Genomic DNA, 21,394 nt, shown 5'->3' on the forward strand with positions numbered 1-21,394 from the left:
ATAGTAAGTGTTTAATAAATGCTTTCTATTCATTCACTCTATTAAAGTTAAAAGTTTTCCAAACATTATAGTTAGAGGCTTCCCCAAAAGTCCTACTTATGTGGAATTATCAAAGCCTACGCCACCAGGATGTAAGTTCTTTGGGAAGACTTTATAAAGCTGAAAAAGATTCAGATATGGCCCTGATGATATGGCATCTGAGGAGCAGCTTTGTAAAGGGGATATGCTCACTACTCAAGTTTTCCAGCAGGTAATGAATTTTTTTTTTTGTCTGAGGGGGGAGACAGGGAGAAGGGATCAAGTAATGAAAAAAAATTTTTTTTATGGTTTCAATTTCCTCATTTACAAAATGAGGGAGTTGGATTGGATATTTTCTAAATTCCCTTCAGTTCTAATATTCTATGAAATGTTTCTAAAATAATTTTCCAAGAGGATTTTAAAAATAAAGAAAGACAGGCTGGATAGTAATATGTGTGTTTGTGTATAATTGACATACATAGTTGTATATATTGACATCATATAGTTTGAAAATAAACTACACAGATCAAAAAAGAAAAGTGCTGCCCAGCAGAGTCAATCCTTTTCTCTGAATAAGACTTAGCGTTTCTTCCAGGTGAATTTCCTTCGAGCTCCCTCTTGGCCTGGTTTCTTCCGTTCTTTGACACGAGGATCAGGAGTCAGCAGACCAGCTGTAACACAAGATGAAAATTAATGAATCATGGGATTTACAAGTTTCCTAAATAGGGAAGAAGGTGAATGAAATGCAGTGTGTAAGTATTGGGGAGAAAGATAATGAAGGGAGACAAATTCAGATCAATTATTCTTTTTGTGGGGAGTGGGGAACCAGATGCACCTGGGATTTCAGCTGGTACAGGAAATTTCCATTGAGGAAACTCCTTCCACCAATACATTTGCAACCGTTCTGAAACTCCTGGTTTTAGAGAGTCACCTGGGGCACCCAAAAGTCTAAGCAATAAACACCCCCCCAACACATAATAAAACTGCATTTGTGAGCTGTTATTCAAAAACTATAACTACAGATTAATAAAGATATATAAATCTCAGTGTGACTGATTTAAGATGACAGGTGTGGAATATGTGCAATGTTTTTTCAAAAAATAATATTTTTTCCCTAATTCTATATAATGACAATTTTTAACATTCATTTAAAAAATGTTTTGAGTTCCAAATTTTCTCCATTCCTTCCTCCTTTACTTCCCCCCTCTTTTGAGACAGTAAGCAATTTGATATTAGTTATACATGTACAATCATGGAATAGGGGCAAGGGGAAGGTGGGCAAGACAATCATTGAATGGTTGTAGGTGTAACTTTTACTCTGGGTCACAATTATGTCAGAGGCAAGATTTGAACCAGACCTTCCTAACTCCAAAGCGAACTCTCTATTTAGTTTAACCTGCTACCTCTCATCAAAAATTCTAATTCAGACTCTCCTTAAGATGGCGAAGTGGCAGGAATAGAACAGCCCAGCTCTGTCTCACAGTTAATCCAGCAAGAAAGAAAAAAGAACATCAGACTGAGTAATGAGCAAGAAATCCAGGGAGTAACTACAGTGAATGCAGCCCAGGTCCACACAAAGATGTAGCCAGAAGCCTGCAGTCACTAGAGAAGGCATTGAACCAGCACAGCCTGACCCAGGAGCCTAACTCATTGAAACTTGCCAGCTCAGGGACGAAGGACCAGTGAGAGACACCTGGATCCTACAAGCAGCATTACTCTGATCCAGAACTGAGGCCCAGGGGCTTCTTAGGCTTGGACCAGGCAATGAGGGCTGTCTCTGAATAACACTGCCCACCCCTGCACAAGTCACTAGCCAGAGCTACTCCTAAGGTCTTTGTACATATCATCCGGTCCCCAGATAATTCAAATCACAATAAAATAAAGCCCTGCTATTTAAAGGTGCAACTTGCCCATGATACCAAGTCCCAATTCAGAAAGTAAGCCAGTTCAGATGATCATACCTTTGACCTTGCCAACATCCACAAGTGTTCCACATTTATGTTCATGAACTCTGAAATTCCTTTATCTGATTATAATTGGTTGTCATTCCAATTCTCCCCCTGCCTTGCAACTCCTAACCCTTTTGTTCTTTGTTTTTACTGTCACCTCCAATTTTTCTGCCCCCTCAATTCTTTCCCAGGACATTAACCATCCACTGGCTATATTTTTCCTTTCCTATCTTGACCTTTTGGTGAACCTGTTTAATTCTTTTTAATCCTTTGCCCCTTTATCCTATCACTGATATTGCCATGTCAAGCCTCAGCCTTGGACTGCTTCTACTCATGTGCTCCTGAACAAAGCTTTAGAAAATCATGAAACCGAGCTGACTGATCTACTACAAATTAATGACACACAATCTCAACTGGCCCCTAACTGCTGGTGGAATAGGCAGAAAGATGGCCAGGCAATCCTTTTATATCCCCCTAATTGATTCATTATACCATTCACTCTAGGGAGTTCTCCAAACCTTTTCATCTCTCCTCAAATCTCCCAAGGCCCCCTTTACCATGCTGAGAACTTTGCCTCATATTTCACTGAAAAAAAAAAATCACGAAAAAATTCACCAAGAGCTCCCTTTTATCCCCTCCTCATCTCATTTCAATCATACTCTTTCCACCACTATCTCTTCCTCCACTCCCGTCTCACATGAAGAGGTGGCCTTTCTCCTTGAAAAGGCAAATCCTTGCACAAAATTCCTTCAACTCTTTCCTAGCAGATAGCACTCTCCACCATCCACACTCTCTCATTAATAACTTGACTTAATTTCCCAGTGTTTCAGGCAACTCTAAAACAATACCATGCTGATCTAATTGACAAAACGAATTTCCTCATAGTGGGTTCCCAAATGAAATCATAGATCTGATCCAAAAAATAGAAAAAAAAGAAGTTGGTAAGAGGAAAGGAATAAGCATTATATAGTGCCTACTATGTGTCAAGTCCTGTGCTAAGTGCTGTTACATATATTAATAAGTAACAAGGTCAACTGACTAACAAAAAGTATTCAAGAACTGATACTCTATCATTTTAATGAATGTATATGGCTGATAAATTAATTGATTATATTCAAGTGGATATTCTAAGATACTTATAATAAAATTAAATAGATAAAACAGAGTAGTTCTTCCAATACAATATCACTTGTTTGATAAATCATTTTCATAAACAGCATAAAGATTACCTTGCCTTAGGCCCAAATAAGTTTACCATAAACTCCAAAGGTCCCAATAAACAAGGTTGTCCAATACTGTGTTTTTTTTTTCCCTAAATGTACAAGGATTCCTAGATCTATAGCCCTGGTAATCAATGTTCAAAAAATATGTAAAAGCAGGGGAAGAAAATTAAATTGCAGCTATCATCATAACGGTGAAATGAAAATGTTTGTTAATTTTTAAAAGAATAATGAAGATATTGTAACTAGTCAACAGAAACTTTTATCACAATAATATGGGAAACAGCCAAATATAGTCTCACAAATACAGCTGAGATACCTGCTTGATACACAAGGCAAATGGGCATATCTCAAGAGCAAAATATATTTCCAAAACCTTCAGGCAAAGGAACATTTTAACAACATTAAACTGACAGTTTCCTACTAATGCAAATTTACTACTTTGGCAGAAATCAAGACCAAAAATTATTGTTGTAACTTTGAAGTGTGAAAGTTGCTGCCATAAAATCAAATATTTAAAAAATATTATTTTCTTATTAATCTCATACAATTATTAAAAAGTTAGGGAAACTGATATTACTGTGAAAATATGCCTTCTTAAGTTCATACCTTGTCTCATCCATTCTACTTCATTTTCAGAGACAAAACTACATAATGCATTTGCAGTAGCTAAACGAACTGCTCCTGCTTGGGCAGATCTCCCTCCACCTGAGACTGTGCAGTCCATGTCATGCTTTCCAAGTCGGTCGAGGAACTGGAATGGGAACATCAGTTGTTCTCTGCCGATATACATACAGATGTAAATATAGTTTAAAATAACTACAGGTTAGTTCGGTATGCACAAAATAAATGCACATCAATACTTCATCTTTTTTTTTATGCCTGTTATTTAACACATTAAAGTGAGATGTAGAACTGCTACCATGACAGGAAGAAATATGGTATGGCATACAGAAAAACAGCATGCAACTGAGGCTCTATTCCTGGTTCTTCTAAGTACTGGCAAATTACCTGGCTTTTCTGTGCTTATAAATGTAAATAATATCTTGCTTCTTTCTTATCCCATAAGAATTTTGTGAAGATTAAGAGAATCTATAAAAACTTATTTTTTGAAACAACTAATTAGGTTAATAAAATTTTATATTTATGCTTTGATCATAAAATGCTTTGAGTTAACTGTATAAAACCATCATCTTTGGTTTCTATAAGCATGAGCTTGATATAATTAGTTTGTTCAATTACTAATGATGACACTCAACTTTCTTATATATCAGATCTCATATTACTTACCTTTAGTCTGAACTAACAACTTTAATAAGCTTTGTAAAATGAAGCAACTGTAGCCATTTTAGTAACATTATCTCTTGTACTGAGTGACTCAATGCACAACCTTATGGTAAGCCATTTCAATTAATATTTGTCTAAATGAGATTAAAAAAGAAAATAGTTCAATTCAATTTAATAAACATTCATTAAGCCTCTACTATGAATAAGGCACTGTGCTTGGGTCAAGAAGAGGTAGAAACTTAGACTAGACATGTCCCCACACTCGTAAAACTTATGAGCTCATAACAAACATGACACTTTTAACTTTTTTTTACTTTGCTTCAAAATCCACTCAATATTTTTATTTACAAGGAGCAATATCATTTCTAATTGCTTCAGGCTAGCTAGGTTCCTCTCTCTGTCAGTTTTGCTTTCTAGAACTGAAGTAATGCTTATTACTGGACAACTATAGTTAGGAGATAGATGACAGAAGGATATACAAGCAAATGCTATATATAGAATTTTGGTGGAATAATCACAAAGAGAGTAGAGAGAAGTAAAACTTCAAAAGACACACTGAAGAACAATTTCCAGAAACATTGGGCCCTGGGCATTGTGGCAGAATTCTGGAGGTAACTATGGCAAAAAGACCAAAGTAGATATGTCTCAATAAGAAATAAGGTTGTTCTTTCTCTCCTCAATAAAAGCTTTAGGATGAATTTTTAGACAAATGGAAGAGCCAAACACTGTGGCAGGCTATAAAAACAGTGCAGTTAGACAGTGAATGACACTTAATCACTTACCATTGCCTGCAGAAACACATAAATACACATAAAGAAATTTCTTACCACCAGAATATTAAAACATTGGAATAGAAGGGAAGTTGTGGAATTTCTGTTCTTGGAGTTCTTCAGGAAGATAAAAGACCATTTATTCTGGATGGTTTAGATCAGCAGTTCTCAAACTTTTTGGTCACAGGACCCCTTTACATTCTTAAAAATTGAGCTTTTGTTTATATACCTCATATTTATTGATATTTACCATATTAGAAATTAAAATGTCTTATTATTATTAAAATAGCTTTCATTGCATAGACCCCCTGTAAAGATTTAGGGAATGCCTGGGGGTTCCCAGACCACATTACTGTTTCAGACATTCACTAGCCTTTTCTATCTCACTTTGATTTGCATTTTCTAGCTAAAGAAATTTAGGTTAATGAGCTTGAACTGGGACAAACTATTATTATCTATATTAATAGTTCACATTTATATAGCACTTTACATAGGAACAGGGAACTTCCAGGTTAGGAAGTTCATCTTACAGAGTTGTCCAGAGTTCAGAGGCGCTAAATGACTTACCCAAGGTCACATAGCCAAGATGTAAAAGAGATGACTTGAACCCAGAGCCTACTGATGTTGGGGCTGGTTCACTATATATAAGGCCATGCTGGCTCTAACAGCACTTTATATACACTACCCCAGTTGATTCTTACAACATCCTAATGAGATAGGTACCACAAGTATTATTATTCTCATTTTATAGATAAAGAAGGTTCAAAGAGGCAGTATATGAACTCATTTCTTGACTGAATCCAAATCCAATGAGATTTCCAGAACATTTTTAAATGCTGGTTTTAGAATTGAGAGGCCTGAGACCAAACAACAGCTTTGCCAATGACTGTGTGGCTTTGGGACCTCTCAGGTCCTTAGTGTCCAAATCTGTAAAATGAGCAGATTGAACATTAGGCCCTTTAAGATCTCTTTAAACTCTAGATATGTGACTCTCTGCTTACAGGAATTTACAGGAAATTAATTTGGGTGTTATTTATAGTTTTATTTCAAAAGATGTACTAACCTAAGTAATAACTTCTGCCTTGTTCTTAACTGTTCTTAACTCTCCTTCAGTGAAAAAAAATATTTGAAAGAAGGCCGAGTTTTAGGAACTAAATACCTATGTAATTTATACAAACTTGTAAAATATAAAATGATTGTAATATGATTAAGAATACCTCACTTCAATGATAATTGATAAAAAGTGAAAACATGGTTATAAACTATGAGTTGCTAATTTACTGCCAAACAAAGATCGTCAATTCTCATTATTAGGGGGAGAAAAGGAGAAAAAGGGAAGGAGGGAAGGAGAGGGAGAGAGAAAGGATACTGGCACCTAAACTGACAAAAAAGCAAGCCACTGGAGTATTTTTTAAAATGCACAGAAGAGAAGGGAAAGTTCAGAAGGAGGCACAGATAAGGATAGTTTTTAAAGTAATTAGTTCAATTTATTACTTTTTTAAAAAAGTATCATAAAATGAAGATTAATGATTTCATGTACAATCTCTTTTGTGTTCTGCTGTGTATATGGAAATAAGTATATTTTGTGTGCATTTAAGTTCAGAATTTTTAAAAATTAAATATAAAAAACTGCCATCACCACAAAAAACAAACCCAGAGCACCAAGGACTCCAAGGTCAAGATATGACATGAGTTGACTATAAGATGTGAAGACTTTGGGGGCTCCTATGTTATATGCAAATGAGCTTTAGGCCTAGTATAATTATTTGGAATCTGCCTATTTTGGATAAAGTGTCATAATAGCAGCAGCAATTCAGATTTATGTCATATTTTACAAGGTATGTTCACCACAAAAACCTTGTGAGATAGGTGCTTTATTATTATTCTCTTATTATAAATGAGAAAACTGAAGATAAGCAAAATGAAGGGAACTCTAGATCATACAACTATGAAGCGGCACAGGCAGGATGGAAATCTCAGGTCCTCAGACCTTCTTCCCTCTGACAACTATGTCTCAAATTGCCTTTTTAAAAATTCCAAACCTGGTACATTAGCACAATCTTATGTACATGGTAAGTGCTCAAATAAGTTTCTGCTTATTTGACTGACTGAATCAAAAGGATAGACTGAAGAACATTTGGTTTGCATAAGTGAGTCAGTTGCTAGATGGTGGTCAGGAGACTATTATATATATGGTATGATGCCTCGACATCCTATGGAAATTTGGCTGTCACTGCTGAACCCATCAAAAAATAGCCTTAGGTGGCCTTTGGCAACAATTTATAAAAGCTCTGTCGTGGCTGAGAGGAAAGCAACAGATCTGACAAAACTTCAAATCTGCTGCTTGAGATTTAACCTGTAAAGAAGCAGCATAAGAAAAGAACTCTGTCTAAGAAAGAGAACTCTGTCTAAAACATATTTCCACCCATACATCTATTTTCAATGGAATTTAGGGTATGTCATCTTTTTTGATATAGGAAACAAAATAATAAAATCTTTATTGAACTTAAGTCCTGCTGAGAAATTCAAAGAGGATTAAAAGGGCAATACCCTTATGTACGCATTGGGAACAGATGCCTGGCATTCTCATTTGACTGTACAACCCAAGATGCTTTAAAAAACAGAGGAGACAAAGCGTTAGGACATATGGGATCAATCAATCAGAACTTCTATTCTAGTGAATAACCTCACTTTCCCTTGGATGTCTTATGAAAGTAGGAGTTTAGAAAGACAGCTAATGAAAAAATATTAAGTGGCTGAAGAAAAGGCCCTTATGTACAGTGATTTGCTCAAAAAGAATGAGCAATAATGACATTAATAAAATGCTTCTTGAATTAAATTTATATAGTGCTCTAGTGTTTGTATTATGAGCATTCAATCTTTACGTACCAACCTTGTGAGGTAGGTACCACATTTTGTTGATGAGGAAACAGGTTGAAGAGGTTAAGTAACATGTCAATATCCATCATAAAACTAGCAGGAATCAGAGGAGGAAACCAAATTCAGCTTTTCCTGACTCCAAATCTAGTGCTCTTTCTATTCAACTATGATGTGTCTCAAGCAAGCAAATCATTTTTTATCATTTGTATTTATTTCCCCTACAGATTATATACAACTGAAAAAATGTAATTGCCACGAGAAAAAAAAATGACATTAATTACAGCATAGGATTTTGCTATCATCCCTGGCCACTAAAGAACAATTTCTTTGCCACCTCAACACATAATCGATTTTCCACATTTTATAAGAAAAGCTCCTATATTTTCTAACATTTGGGGAAATCAAAGAAAAACACCCAATGAAATAAATGGCAAGAAATCACTACTGCCAAGTTAAAATAGCCAAAGTTTCTCTGGAACTAAGAGAAGCAAAATATATTTTATTTAATTAATTATTTATTTTATATATATTTATTTTATTTTTATTTTTAGGCAATTGGGGTTAAGTGACTTGCCCAGGGTCACACAGCTAGTAAATGTCAAGTGTTTGGTCAGAGGCCGGAATTGAACTCAGGTCCCCTGACTTCAGGGCTGGTGCTCTATTCATTGCACTTAGCTGACCCCAGAAGTATATTTTTTTGTGGACATTGGTTCATCATAAGAAGATGAAATTGGCAGCTTCTAAGAATACCTAAATTCTAATAATACCTTATGAAGCTTTTTAGTAGGGGCAGCTAAGTGGCTGCCCAATTGCCTCACCAAAAAAAAGAATTTTAGTAGTTAATTGTATAAAAATTTTAATGAAAATTGCTCTCTTCAGCTTAATGAATTCATCTTTCTTTAAAACTAAAAAACAAAGAAACAAACCAAAAAACCCCAATGACTCAGGAGTACAAGATGAGAACTTACTCTGAAAGTGATCAAAGGAGCTTCATATTAAAAAGCATGCCAAAACTAAAACTTACCTGTCCTGTGTTACTGGAAAGTAAAGCAAATAATCTATTCCATTCACTTTTATTCTTCCACTTCCATGTTCATAAACTATTACTTTCGCTTGTGCAGTTTTTCTTTTGCCTTAAAGACAGAAAGCTCTTATTAGTGGAGTCTTAAGTTCACTTTGAACTTTTTAAAAGTACAAAGAAGTATTTTTAAAAGTAATATATAATGCTGAATAATCCTTGCATTAAATTCAACTAGAAGAGGGCAGATTACCTTGAAAGTTTTCTAAATTATCTGAAGAGCTACATTTTTATTTTTCATCCCTGAAATCATTATTTGGGAAAAAAAAGTTTACTATACCATCATCAACCCAGGACAGCCTCCTGTTTTCTGTACATCTTTTTTCAGATGTATTTCACAGTTAACAAAAAAATTAAGAGATGTGTGTTTATAAAATTAAAATTATTAAAGCAAAACTGTACTGAGTAAAAAATGTCTTTCAGAGACACATCTGTAGAAATGGAAAAAAAAATCACAAGTAAAAGTTGAAAACATGAAGTTTAAAAGAAGACTCAAAAAAGTGCTGTAGTTTCTACTATCTACTTAATGAACTCTGATAAGTTACTCTGTGTCAAATGGCTCCGCATACATAAAAAAGAAAAAACATCTAGGATAATATTAAAGATAATAATTTTACTGTAAATGCATAGTAAATAAATTTCACCACAGTGGGCATGTGGATTCACTATGCATAGTCATTTTACAGAAGATAGATTCATTTTAAATATTTTATTTGCTCTGTCAGCTGAAAAAGAGATGTGTATAGCATTAACAGATTCATATAATATTATAGGTACATGTCCATATTTCCCTTGAGACGTTATTAGGTACAGTTTTTTCCGAGATCTTCAGCACAATCTTAGGAATTAGGGAAATGTTAAATGAACATCAGGAACGCAAGATAAGTGAAAAAGTTATTTTTCTATCTGAGGTTATGTTCTTATAACTGAGAGTCACTACCTTCCCCGCTGCTGTGGGCCATTCCTCGTTCGTCATATTGTAGAGGCTCAATCAGTTTTTTTTTAGACTGCACAGGTATAGTTCGACGAAACTTGTGTATGTATTCTTCTTCAGTGCTACCACATGGCAGTGTCAACAATCTTTCGAGCTGTTGAATGAACCGCATATGCTGTAGACAATAAAAATTCATTAGAAGATGCAAGTGTAATTGCATTTGCTAAAATTTTCTATTTTTATATCCTTGATCTTTCCTATGTTGCTTTTCTTGATGAATTGTGACAGGATGACACTTTTGCATCCGCATGCTGCTTTTAAAGCGACACACAGATGCATCTTATTCTAGGGATCTGAAAATATCGAACCCTTTTCTTAATAATGAAGTGTTCCACTCAAAGAAAAAAACAACCTCTTTGTAAATACAGCACTATAATGTTAGAATGATGTTTCTATTAATTTTCAAAGAAAACATATGGGTGATCTTAAATGTGATTCTAATTCTTTTATTAGAATTGAATCAAGAAAAGCTTTGCAAATCTTTTCCAATAAGTTATGTACATTGAAATGGAAACAGTTTGATTTCATGAAAATGTACCTGTTAAATTATATTTTATAATACACTTGGTAAATATATCTTTGCCTGTTCAAGCTGTGTTCCTTTAATGTTTATGATTTCCTTTAAAACTGAACAATCAAGCTATTTAAAAATTCAAGAGATACTTGACTTAAAGGGCAACCTCTTGAAATAAATTATCCCTGCTACTCTGTGAGTTTTTTTTAATAGTTCTTGAACATGTGATTAGAAAGTAAACAACTTGATATTAACTCTTTACAAATGGAAGCCAAAACAACTTACCTCTAAAGTGTTAATGCAAAACCAAACAAATGTTACATGAACTCCCTAAAATATGGGTAACTCTGCCCTGTATAATTCAAAAAATTCTTACCAAATTTTTTCAAACTTAAAAATTTCATTAATTTACATAGAAAAATTACCAAAAGCATTTCCACAAGAACTAATATTCTGTTGTGTTACAATTCTGAACAATTCCTAGTGATGTACGAAATAATGCCGATAATGTCAAAGATAGACAACTAAGAGTGTTATGATAATCAACATGTCATCCCTTTTATAGTTGGATTTAGCTCTATTTTCTCTTCGACGCTCTCAATTCCTATCATTTATTTCTTTCCCTTTTCTTTCTTTTTTTGTCTATATCTGGCATCTGCAGAGATTACTTAGCCCTACTGGTGAAACTAAGGTATGGAATAGTTGCTGGGCCCCCCACATTTTAGTTTGTCCCCTCGCATACACTAGAAGGTACAGAAGTCACATTGGTAAATTTTAAGGTATGCCTTAGAATGCCTAAAAATTTGAAAATATATGCTCATAAAATGCAAGGCAGCAAGAAAATGCAGCTAACAATGAAATGATCCTCCTAAAGAATTAGGAAATGCAGATTTTTTTTTTTAAGTAAGTTCCAGGAGTACCAGAACTGAATTGTAATTTTGGCTAAGGAAAACAGGGTCCAGCTTTAACACTAACCAAATTCCTGACATTAAGCAAGCCACAACCTCTCTACTCAATTTATCAATAAGGATAACAATAATTCAACCTAAAGTGAAAATATAATAACACACATATTATATTTTGGGAAGGTGAAGTGTTAATTGTATTTTTTCATAATATCATTTGTTTTATATGAAGCCATAGAAGCTAGATAAGTAAATCTGATGTCTAGTCCTCTCTCAGTTTACGAATTATAGAATTCCTTCTGACAGATTTGAGTGTGGAAGAAACATAAACTACTAACTATAGAGTATTTATGGTATAAGGTTTCCTACAGCTATATATATATATATAGAGAGAGAGAGAGAGCCATGGAAAGATTTAACAGCATGTAATAAAAGATAGAAATAATAAAAAATACAGTAGTATAGACCATAGATAGCACAAAGTTTCCCCCCCCATGTCTTTTTAACATATCTATTGTATATAATAGTACCTTATTACTTACTGCTAGCCAACACAAACTAGTTAATGTAACAGACTTATATGTGAATAATCACATCTGCTGCACTTGAAGTATTAGATGATGTTAGGGGTACTAATGAAGGGAGTATCTGGAGAACACCCATGCCATTTTTCTAACCACAGATAAGGTCTTACCAAGGCAGAAACTAACTGTAAATTTTTTAAAAAGAGGGGCTCTTAGGAGCACCTGCCTCTGAGGAATATTTCTATTGGGTTCCTAAATACCGCATGTGTCTGCTTTCTTATGACACAGGTCCCCTTAAATTAAGAAGATTAATTACTCACATCTTGATCTGACAGTTTTTCCACTAACATTTCTTCTAGTTCCTCCTTAATCAGCCATCTGCTGCCAATCAGGTCTCTGTTAAAATATCACATATATTCTCATTTTAATTAACCATGCAATTAGAGTTATATCACAAAGGACCACACATACAGTCATGCATGATTCAGAAAAACATTTTTATGCCATAAAAGAGTATGACTTCATTCAAATATCGGGCAACTTATTTTAGTTTAAGGTGTTACTGTTTTGTCAATGTACTTTAAGAATGAGATCTTTATACCTTTAGTTATCTTACTGTATCAAGAAGCAAATAAGGAATTAAGTAACATATTTGCTATTAAAGGCTATCCTAAATTCTTACAGAATTCATTTCTGCTTCTTTTATAATTAGAAATTACTTTAGGATCAAACTTGAAACATAAATAAACAAAAAAGTTCTTAAAAATTAAGAAAAATTAAGGTTACAATCTCTACATTAAAAGATATACTCAAAGAAAGAAAAAAGCACAGGACTTAAAAGTATACATTATGTTCATAGAAGAAAGGATAGATTAAAACAAAGTATTACGAACCCCAGTCTTAACTATGAAATATAAATGAATCAAAGATCTAAGTACTAACAGTCAGAATCAAATCATAACTGCAATATCTTTCCACATAAAAATTACCTAACATTTTGTACCCAAATGATGATAAACTTTTAAGTAATATATAATTTTTAAGCTTTAGAAAAACTGCAAGTTTTAATACAAAATATATATCTTAACTCAAGAGAGAAACTTACTGTTTATTTTTTTGAGGCAATAGACCTTTGGCTCTCAGGTGATCTGAGTGTTTGTCTAGATCTAATATCATTCCATACACTTCCTAGAACATGAGAAAGGACCAAGTTAAAATGTGAACTATTTTAACTGTTTTATCATACATTATATTCCTTATTTCCCAATATATGCTATATTTAAACTTTTAAAAAGGGGCATCCTTTAGCCACTATGTGGATACAGAGGGGTAAAGCTAAAGGCTCTTTAAAAGTATCAATACATTACTCTTGCTTTAAATGAGAAGGCTGGCCTTCACCATTAAAGAGGACTTAGTTAATATATATACACAGCACTTACCTTGACTTATTTTTAAAGTTGTGTAAAAATATTCACCAACTTTCATTTCAATAAGTTTTTGTACAGAACAAATATACTTGTTTTCCACTGATCCTTATGAACAAGTGCCAGCCTAAATCATTACAACCTACCCAAGGAGGTATATTCTTTGGAAGAGAGGTGGTTGTGGGTCTTAAATAAAAAATACAAAACCAAATTAATTTTAAATGGAGAACTTATCAAAGTTCTGTTGATTACGAGTGTATATTTTGACTTGCACAATTTATATTAAAAAAAAAGACACATTCTGTTAAATTTGTTTTCCATTTTCCTACATTTTGGAACCAAGTCTTTGTATGTAAGAGATCTAACACATATACAGGGTATTTCAAAAGTCTTTGTGCAGTTTTAGGTCTCAATAGTTTACTTAAGCCTTAACAGCTTAAAACTGAATAAAGACTTTTGGGCATCTTTTATAAAATACTTATGATGCAAGTAGGGTAGGGTTTGCCAACGTGAAGGTAATACGATAAGCCTTTCTTGGATTACTCCTCTGCTTACCTGAAACAGTCATGTGCAGAAAAACACTGAACCAAAATGTTGGTAAATTTTAAGAGTTGCATTATTGGTTCTTAATTTCTTTAGCAAAATTTTCTGTAGAGATTCTTAAATGTTAACCTTCCAATACTCAACCAGAAAATCTGTCCTTGCCTTGAAAGACATATCAAGACTTAAATGTTCATTTATTAAATCCCAATTAGGACTATATCTACTTCCACAATATAGTAAAACATTCAGCCTTTTGAAACAACTCTGAACCTTAAAATAGCTCCACTCCCCACATTTCCAATCTTTGAACAACCATCTACAACAAATATGAATAATTATGATAATGATAACAATTTGAACCCAGATCTCCTGACTGAATCCAGGGCTCTTTCAATTATACTACACTGCATCTCCCAAAGAATTAGGAGCAGAATATTATACCCTACAAACTCTGATTTACTTATTTCTGGTAAAGAAGGAAAAGAGTATTCTAATTGTTAATTTCGTAAAAGGCCTACCAATAAGTACAAGAAGCCAAAGAAGACAGAAAAGACAGGAAAATGAACAAAAAAAAGAAGGAAGAAAAAAACATTGGAAGTGATGGCAGAAATGACAGCAATGATAAGGTATAGATAATGACAGTGGGGAGACAAAAAACATATAATTTAGAATAATATCTCTTTATTCTGAGCGGCAAATTCAATAAACATTCACTAATGACCTACTACATGTAATGAAGGTTGCTAGTTACCAGGGATACAAAGAATAGGAAAATGCCAGTCTCCACCCACAAGGAACATTGAATCTAGAAGGAGAAGGCAGGAACCATCATTATTTTTATGTGTTAAAAATATGATTAATTGCATAGGCCTATGATTAAGGTCAAACATAGAGGCATAAGATATCCAAGGGAGAGGGATTTCTTCTAGCTGGGAAGGAGATGTTTAAAGGGCAAGTAACTTATGAAGTGGCATCTGAGGTAGACTTTGAAGAATGGAAAGTATTTCAGATGGGGGCAATATGAATAAGGAAAGTCTGTTCCAGAATCACTGGAAGGAGTTCTCAATTCCACTTGGCTGAAACAGATTTTAGGAAGGAGAACAGTATGAAAAAAGGAAAGAAAGGTAGTCTAGGGTGAGATTGTGGTGGGCCTTGAACATCAGGCTTAGAAGTTTGTATTGTACTCAGTGGGCAACGGGAAACCACTAAAGATTTTTAAGCAGGAAAACAATGTGATCAGCTTGGAGGAACATTGAGCACACGAGAGTATAATGCCAATAACATAACTATAAAGCATGGTACAGTGAAAAGAGTGTATAATCAGAAGATTCAGACTTGACAACAATGTCATAAACATACTTGTTCTGTAACAATGGGCAGGTATGTCATTTAGCCTCTCACAGTCTTAGTATCCTCATCATATAAAATGGGAAGACTGATAGCATCCTATTGAGAAAAGCATTTTGCAAAACTTAAAGCATCTTATAAATATAAGTAATTATTACTCACATTATCTCATTTGAGCATCACAACTCCAGGATGTAGGTACATAGAAACATTACTATTCCCACTGTACATTTTAAGAAACTGAATCTTAAGAGATTTTAAGTAATTAATTCATGGTTTCTCAGGTATATCTTTTGACTGAACTTTAGTCCACTAGTCTCTCTTTCTCCTACATCACTGTTCCACACCATCACCACCTTATATCTGCATCTATAGCTGCAGTAAAACACAGTGTAATAATTGAAGAAGGTAGAGAATGAATATTTAAGATGATTTCCATAAAAAAGATTTCCATAAAATAAAGAATATGCCAATCAGAAACACTAACTTTTCGAGAATCATTAATTCCCTAAAGGTGCTAGATAGCTGAGGTTTTACTGAGTTTATTTTTTTATGTTTAATACGCTTTTAATTTTCAAAGGATATAAAGAAGCTTTCAACCTTACAAATCGAACTGGAACAGTAGGCCAAAAAAAATTCTATGTACCTCTGAAAAATATAAAGGGATTAATTCTCAAATGTTCTGATAAAGTAAAGAACCAGATAAATATAAAATGTATAATTACATAATCCCACATCTTTGAGGTAGGCAAAGTGCAAAAAGTACTTTATAGCTAGAGATTGTCTGCCTAAGGATATCCTGTCAGCCTGGAAGACCCCAACTAATTCTCTACAGCTTTTATGGTAGGAGGTAGAGGGATTTTTACTTTATCTTAAAAAATCCAGTCTTTAGACTTTGTGGGGTTGTAGAAGTTAGAGCCATCAAAAGGCCTTCTAAATATCAGTTTATGAAACTGGAAACAATTTAGCAATCAAAAAGATATACATCAATCAATAAAATTTATTAACCTACTATGTGTCAGGTGCTGGGCTCAGTGTACTACTAGCGCATAGCGGATAATATATAGATGCTATCTAAAACCAACTACAGAAGAAAGATACTCTCCATTATTTTAGAACTTTACCATATTTTTCTTCAGACATCAGGTAGTTACAGTAGCAAAAGCAAGAGTTTCACTTGTTTTACTAGAATAGGAAAATTCACAATAGAACTCTGTTGATAGAATTATTTGAAATATATGTTTTACCTATGTGATTTCTATCTAAAAACAAGTATGTTCTTAAACTTTCTTTCCACTGCTGTATTTTAGAACGAGTGTGTGTGTGTGTGAGTGAATTTGACATTTGTCAATTTGCCAAGAATAAGGATGGTAGAACAATAATGTGTGCATTTAGTTTTTTTTTGCCAAGAATAAGGACGGTAGAACAATAATGTGTGCATTTAATTTTTTTTACATTATAAGATATTATGCATTTTAGATACATTCAGATGATTATTTCACCAAAATTAATTCAGTATTCATTAAGTACCAGTATGATTCTGGAACCCATAAGATAGGGTTTTTGTATTTAAGGTGCTGATCAATAAACAAGTGATAGAACATATTACAGCTATTTTTCCTTTTCACATACTAAAGTTTTTCTCAGATTTTACTTGGGTAGAGGACACAGTACACTAAAGAATAGATTATATAGCCTCAAGTCCCCAAAGAGATGTCCTAATCTACATCAAAAGAACCTTGAGAGGATAAAATATGTCAGAAAGTATAAAAATCAAAGAACTTCCCTGGCAATTTCTCCTACATCATTTGGTTTCCACTTAGTTTCACAGAGACACTAGAGAATTAGTATGAATACTCTTACAATAAGTTTACATACTGTATTTAGTAATATCATTTTCAAATATGACAGAAATAACCCAGATGTGAAATGCTGAATCATTAATCACAGTCATGATTAATATTTCATAAAATCAAAGCAAGCCTATCCACCCCTAGTGTCATCAGATTTCCATAATGTATGAATCAAATTTAGAAGGTGTCTGATTTGAAAATACCAGATGCTCGGGTTGCAAAAAAAAAAGGGAATGCTTAAAAACTATGCCCAAGAAGAGAGCATTATTTAACTTTACAGTTTAAATTTTTTAAAATATTAATCATGTGGAAATTATGATTTTAGAAAGAATAAACAAGCAACATTAGATGGGATGAAAAATAAAGCTAGCTGTATTTTTATACTTAAACAGTATTTTAATATTAACATTTTGGAGATATCTTCTAAAAATAAACAGAAAAATAAGATTTAAAATTAAAAGATTACAGAAGAGATTCTAGAAATGCCATATGGTCTCAAAGTACTATATTGAATTCCTTGAGGTTTTGGTCAGTGGTACTTACATAACCAAATGAAAAAAATGTGAGAACAAATAAAATCAATTTATCACAAAATCAGTAAGGGTTTAGTTAAGTACTAAAAGCTCTAAATGACAGAGTTCTACTGATGGCTATTAGTATCATTTTATGAACTATAAATTGCTAACCTATTCAGCACTTGTTGAGACATCACAAACAAAGCCTGTTATGTAGGTCATATTGCAAAAATAAAAATACTCCGGGGGAATCTATACCCACTAGGAATAATATGCTGTTAACTCAGACCCCATATATTTTTATTTCTCAAATTAAAGGCTAATTATTTACTACATTAACAGTTGCCCAAGTATAAAACAAGCAACTTATTTAAAGTGAAAATAACAGCCCTTAGGGTAAGTCAATCTTCAAACAACAAACTCTCTTGAGTAAATTTAAAATGTAGTTCAACTTGCAAAAATCCAATGAAGACAACTTGGAATTTACCTGACAAAATATATACATATATATATATATGTATATATACTTATATATATATATATAGGTACAATGTGTGGGCATACATATTGGCACCAATTGATACATACTGACAAACTTGTCAAAGTATGTTGATGCATTGTATATATTAATTGTGAGGCTCTGCATCCTCTGTTAATACACTGTTTATTGTAACCTTGAGGCTAAACACCCAGCCTGAAGGCAGAATGCACCTCTCAATAATTTCAGATAAGCATTCTCCTTCTTTCCTTAACCTTGTTATAAAATCTCCCTCACTACCATTTTTTCCTAGAGAAATGTGAGATATCTCCAAAATGTTAACATTAAAATATTGTTTAAGTATAAAAATACAGCTAGCTTTATTTTTCATCCCATCTAATGCTGCTTGTTTATTCTTTCTAAAATCATAATTTCCACATGATTAATATTTTAAAAAATTTAAACTGTAAAGTTAAATAATGCTCTGTTCTTGGGCATAGTTTTTAAGCATTCCTTTTTTTTTTGCAACCCGAGCATATGGTATATAAGCAGTTTTGCAATATGTATGATGTACATACATGTACATATATGTATGAGGTTGTTTGTACAGTTAATAAGCATGAGCCATAAAATATTTTCTCATTTTCCTCAGTTCCTAAAGTAATTAAAAAAATTTTTAATGTGTCTTCCAGTCCCCTTTTCCTCTTAGAATACTAGCATTTTTTTTTAGAAAAAACACTTTGTATACTGATATTTGTTAAAATTGAAATACTAGCACTTTCTAAAGTTATAATTTAACTAAAGTCTCATACTATAAGATACTGTCTTCCTCCCCCAACTCCAATAGTCCTCTGCTTCCATATGAAACATAGCTCATTCCGAACAACCTCACTGTTTTGGTCCAAAGTATCTCATGGTGGTCAGTGGAGGGAAGTTTCCTTATAATTAGAGCTGTCCTAAAATGGAAGGGCATCCTCCAGAAAGAAGCCAGCTCTCCTTTACTAGACATCTTCAAGCAGAAGGTGAATGATCAACCACTTGTCAGAGATGTTGTAAAGGATGGACCTACTCTATGAGTGTTTGTTCAAGATATTTTTAACTTTTCTTAAAACTGCAGAAATTACATCTTCCTGCAAGTTACATATTTTGGAATCCATTGGGACTATCCCAACTACGAGTTTCTGTGAATCAATGATTCTCTTACCTACCACCCTCTTTCTTAGGGCTGTTGTATGCATGGATATCCTCATTATTCTCTAACCCCCTCCTCATTGGTCTCAGAAAAATTTCTAATTCTCTCTCACTAGCCTGAGTTCATTTGTGAACTTCCAATTGCCTCTAATCATGCCTATAAAAGCCTAATACGCAAGTTATATATTTGTTTCAAGAAAACAGAAAGCTACAAGTTTTGAAGTGAAAGAAAAGGACTAGTATTATCAATCTCAAAGGTACTTCAAAGTTCACAGAAGTATCTTTAGAATTCCCATAAGTCTCCTCTTGACTCCTCATCTTCTTTTATACATCAATTTTTTACTTAATCACCACTGGGTCTTCAAGATTTCAATTCCATTTTTAAAAATGTTAATTACTAATACTGTATTGTTTTTTATTATTTTTTTGCATCATAAATGCATAGTATTTCCAGTAGATGCTAAGTTAAATAGGCTTGGAACTTAACACCACTTATAATTGCAGTTCCCCATAAAAACCAACAACAAAAATTACAATTAACTTTTAGAAAACAAACCCATTTATAAATTAGAGACTTCTCATGTAAGCAGTATCCTAATTTATATTTCTCAACTTATATTTTCCTACTCCCTGTAACAATCCTTTGTCAGTCTCAAAAAAAAAAAATAGAAGTGAGGGGATTTTTTAATAACCCAAGAGAAAATATAACTGCATAAAGCAGTATTCTATCTGCTATCTTTTCAGTCTCCCTCAGCCCCCATCAAAATAAGGCTCACTATGACGTCTAGTTAATCTGCAGTTGGTAAAGGTTAGATATCGAGAGGCTAACAAAACATAAAATCATTTTAAGACTTGCCCTCGATTTCAGGGCTGCATGTCGAAATATTAGCTGCTACGGCCCAAGTACCAACACAAGATGAAAATGAGGTTTAAATTTATAAAATAATTTTTCAGTCTAGGGAAAGAAGTACTGTTTTTGGCACAGATTTATTATTGCACAACCAAATCAAGAAATAAGCAAACTGCAAAACCTTCTAGCAGAACATGGACAACGCTATATGTGATTTAAATCCTTATTGGCCTGCTATACATCACACAAATTATATGTTCCCAGTCTACAATGTGGGAATACTTACTTTTGCATATAAAATTTTGAGACCAGGAAAGGAGCTATGTCAACACAAAAACTGTTATTAGTTTCAGATCTGTTTAATAAGTCACAATCTGAAAGGGTCTCTTAACTGTATACAGATAACTCTTACATATACTTTCCCCAAGCCAGAGCTAACAATGGGAACAAACAGGATAAACGAATACAAAAGCTATTCAAGTTTTAGCAAGTCCTACTTTGTGTATAAAAGGCAGAATTAAACATAAAACAAATTTTGTAAGCTGTAGAGTTCATGTGTTTATTCAGTAAAGTTAGATAAGCAAAAGAAATGATGCTGACGCAATAACTACAAATTTAGTAAAATGATGCATTATATTCAATTGGCACATATGTAGATTAGTGTTTATTCAAATTTCTGAAGCACAGTAATTACTTTTAAAATGCCAATAAAAAATTCTCTAACATAATATATTTTTATTAATTCTAAATTATGTTTTTTTTTCTGGTTTAACAAATACACATGTAATTTTTAAAGATGTGAATCAACTTTATTAGAGATAAAATGCTAATTATTTAATTATTGTTTAATAAATGTTAACTGTTTAATTGGACCTAATAACATCTTGCAAAACAGAATGACCTAAACATTTTGCTTAATGAAAATGTAGCCCATAAAGAACTCTCTAATAATTAACATTATTCTTCTTCCACTACTCTACTACTACTACTACTACCACCACTACTACTATTACTACTTCATCTTCATATTCTATAGTATTGTTCCCCCTCCCAA

General features: G+C 33.2%; 1 protein-coding gene across 1 annotated transcript in view; it reads right to left on the reverse strand.

The window, feature by feature from the left end:
* Positions 1-462: 462 nt before the first annotated feature.
* The window catches only part of LOC114046115 (28S ribosomal protein S9, mitochondrial-like), an 87,134-nt gene continuing 66,202 nt past the window's right edge, over positions 463-21,394 (reverse strand). The window contains exons 6-11 of the mRNA XM_027866370.1: positions 13,245-13,327; positions 12,460-12,535; positions 10,143-10,311; positions 9,149-9,257; positions 3,797-3,966; positions 463-689 (exon numbers count right to left, since the gene is read on the reverse strand). Coding sequence (XP_027722171.1) covers positions 598-689; positions 3,797-3,966; positions 9,149-9,257; positions 10,143-10,311; positions 12,460-12,535; positions 13,245-13,327 — 699 coding nt within the window. The 3' untranslated portion in view covers positions 463-597. The remainder of the gene's footprint in view (positions 690-3,796; positions 3,967-9,148; positions 9,258-10,142; positions 10,312-12,459; positions 12,536-13,244; positions 13,328-21,394) is intronic.

The sequence above is a fragment of the Vombatus ursinus genome, unplaced genomic scaffold (genome assembly GCF_900497805.2).
Source record: "Vombatus ursinus unplaced genomic scaffold, bare-nosed wombat genome assembly UNPS02014781.1, whole genome shotgun sequence".
Taxonomy (NCBI): domain Eukaryota; kingdom Metazoa; phylum Chordata; class Mammalia; order Diprotodontia; family Vombatidae; genus Vombatus; species Vombatus ursinus.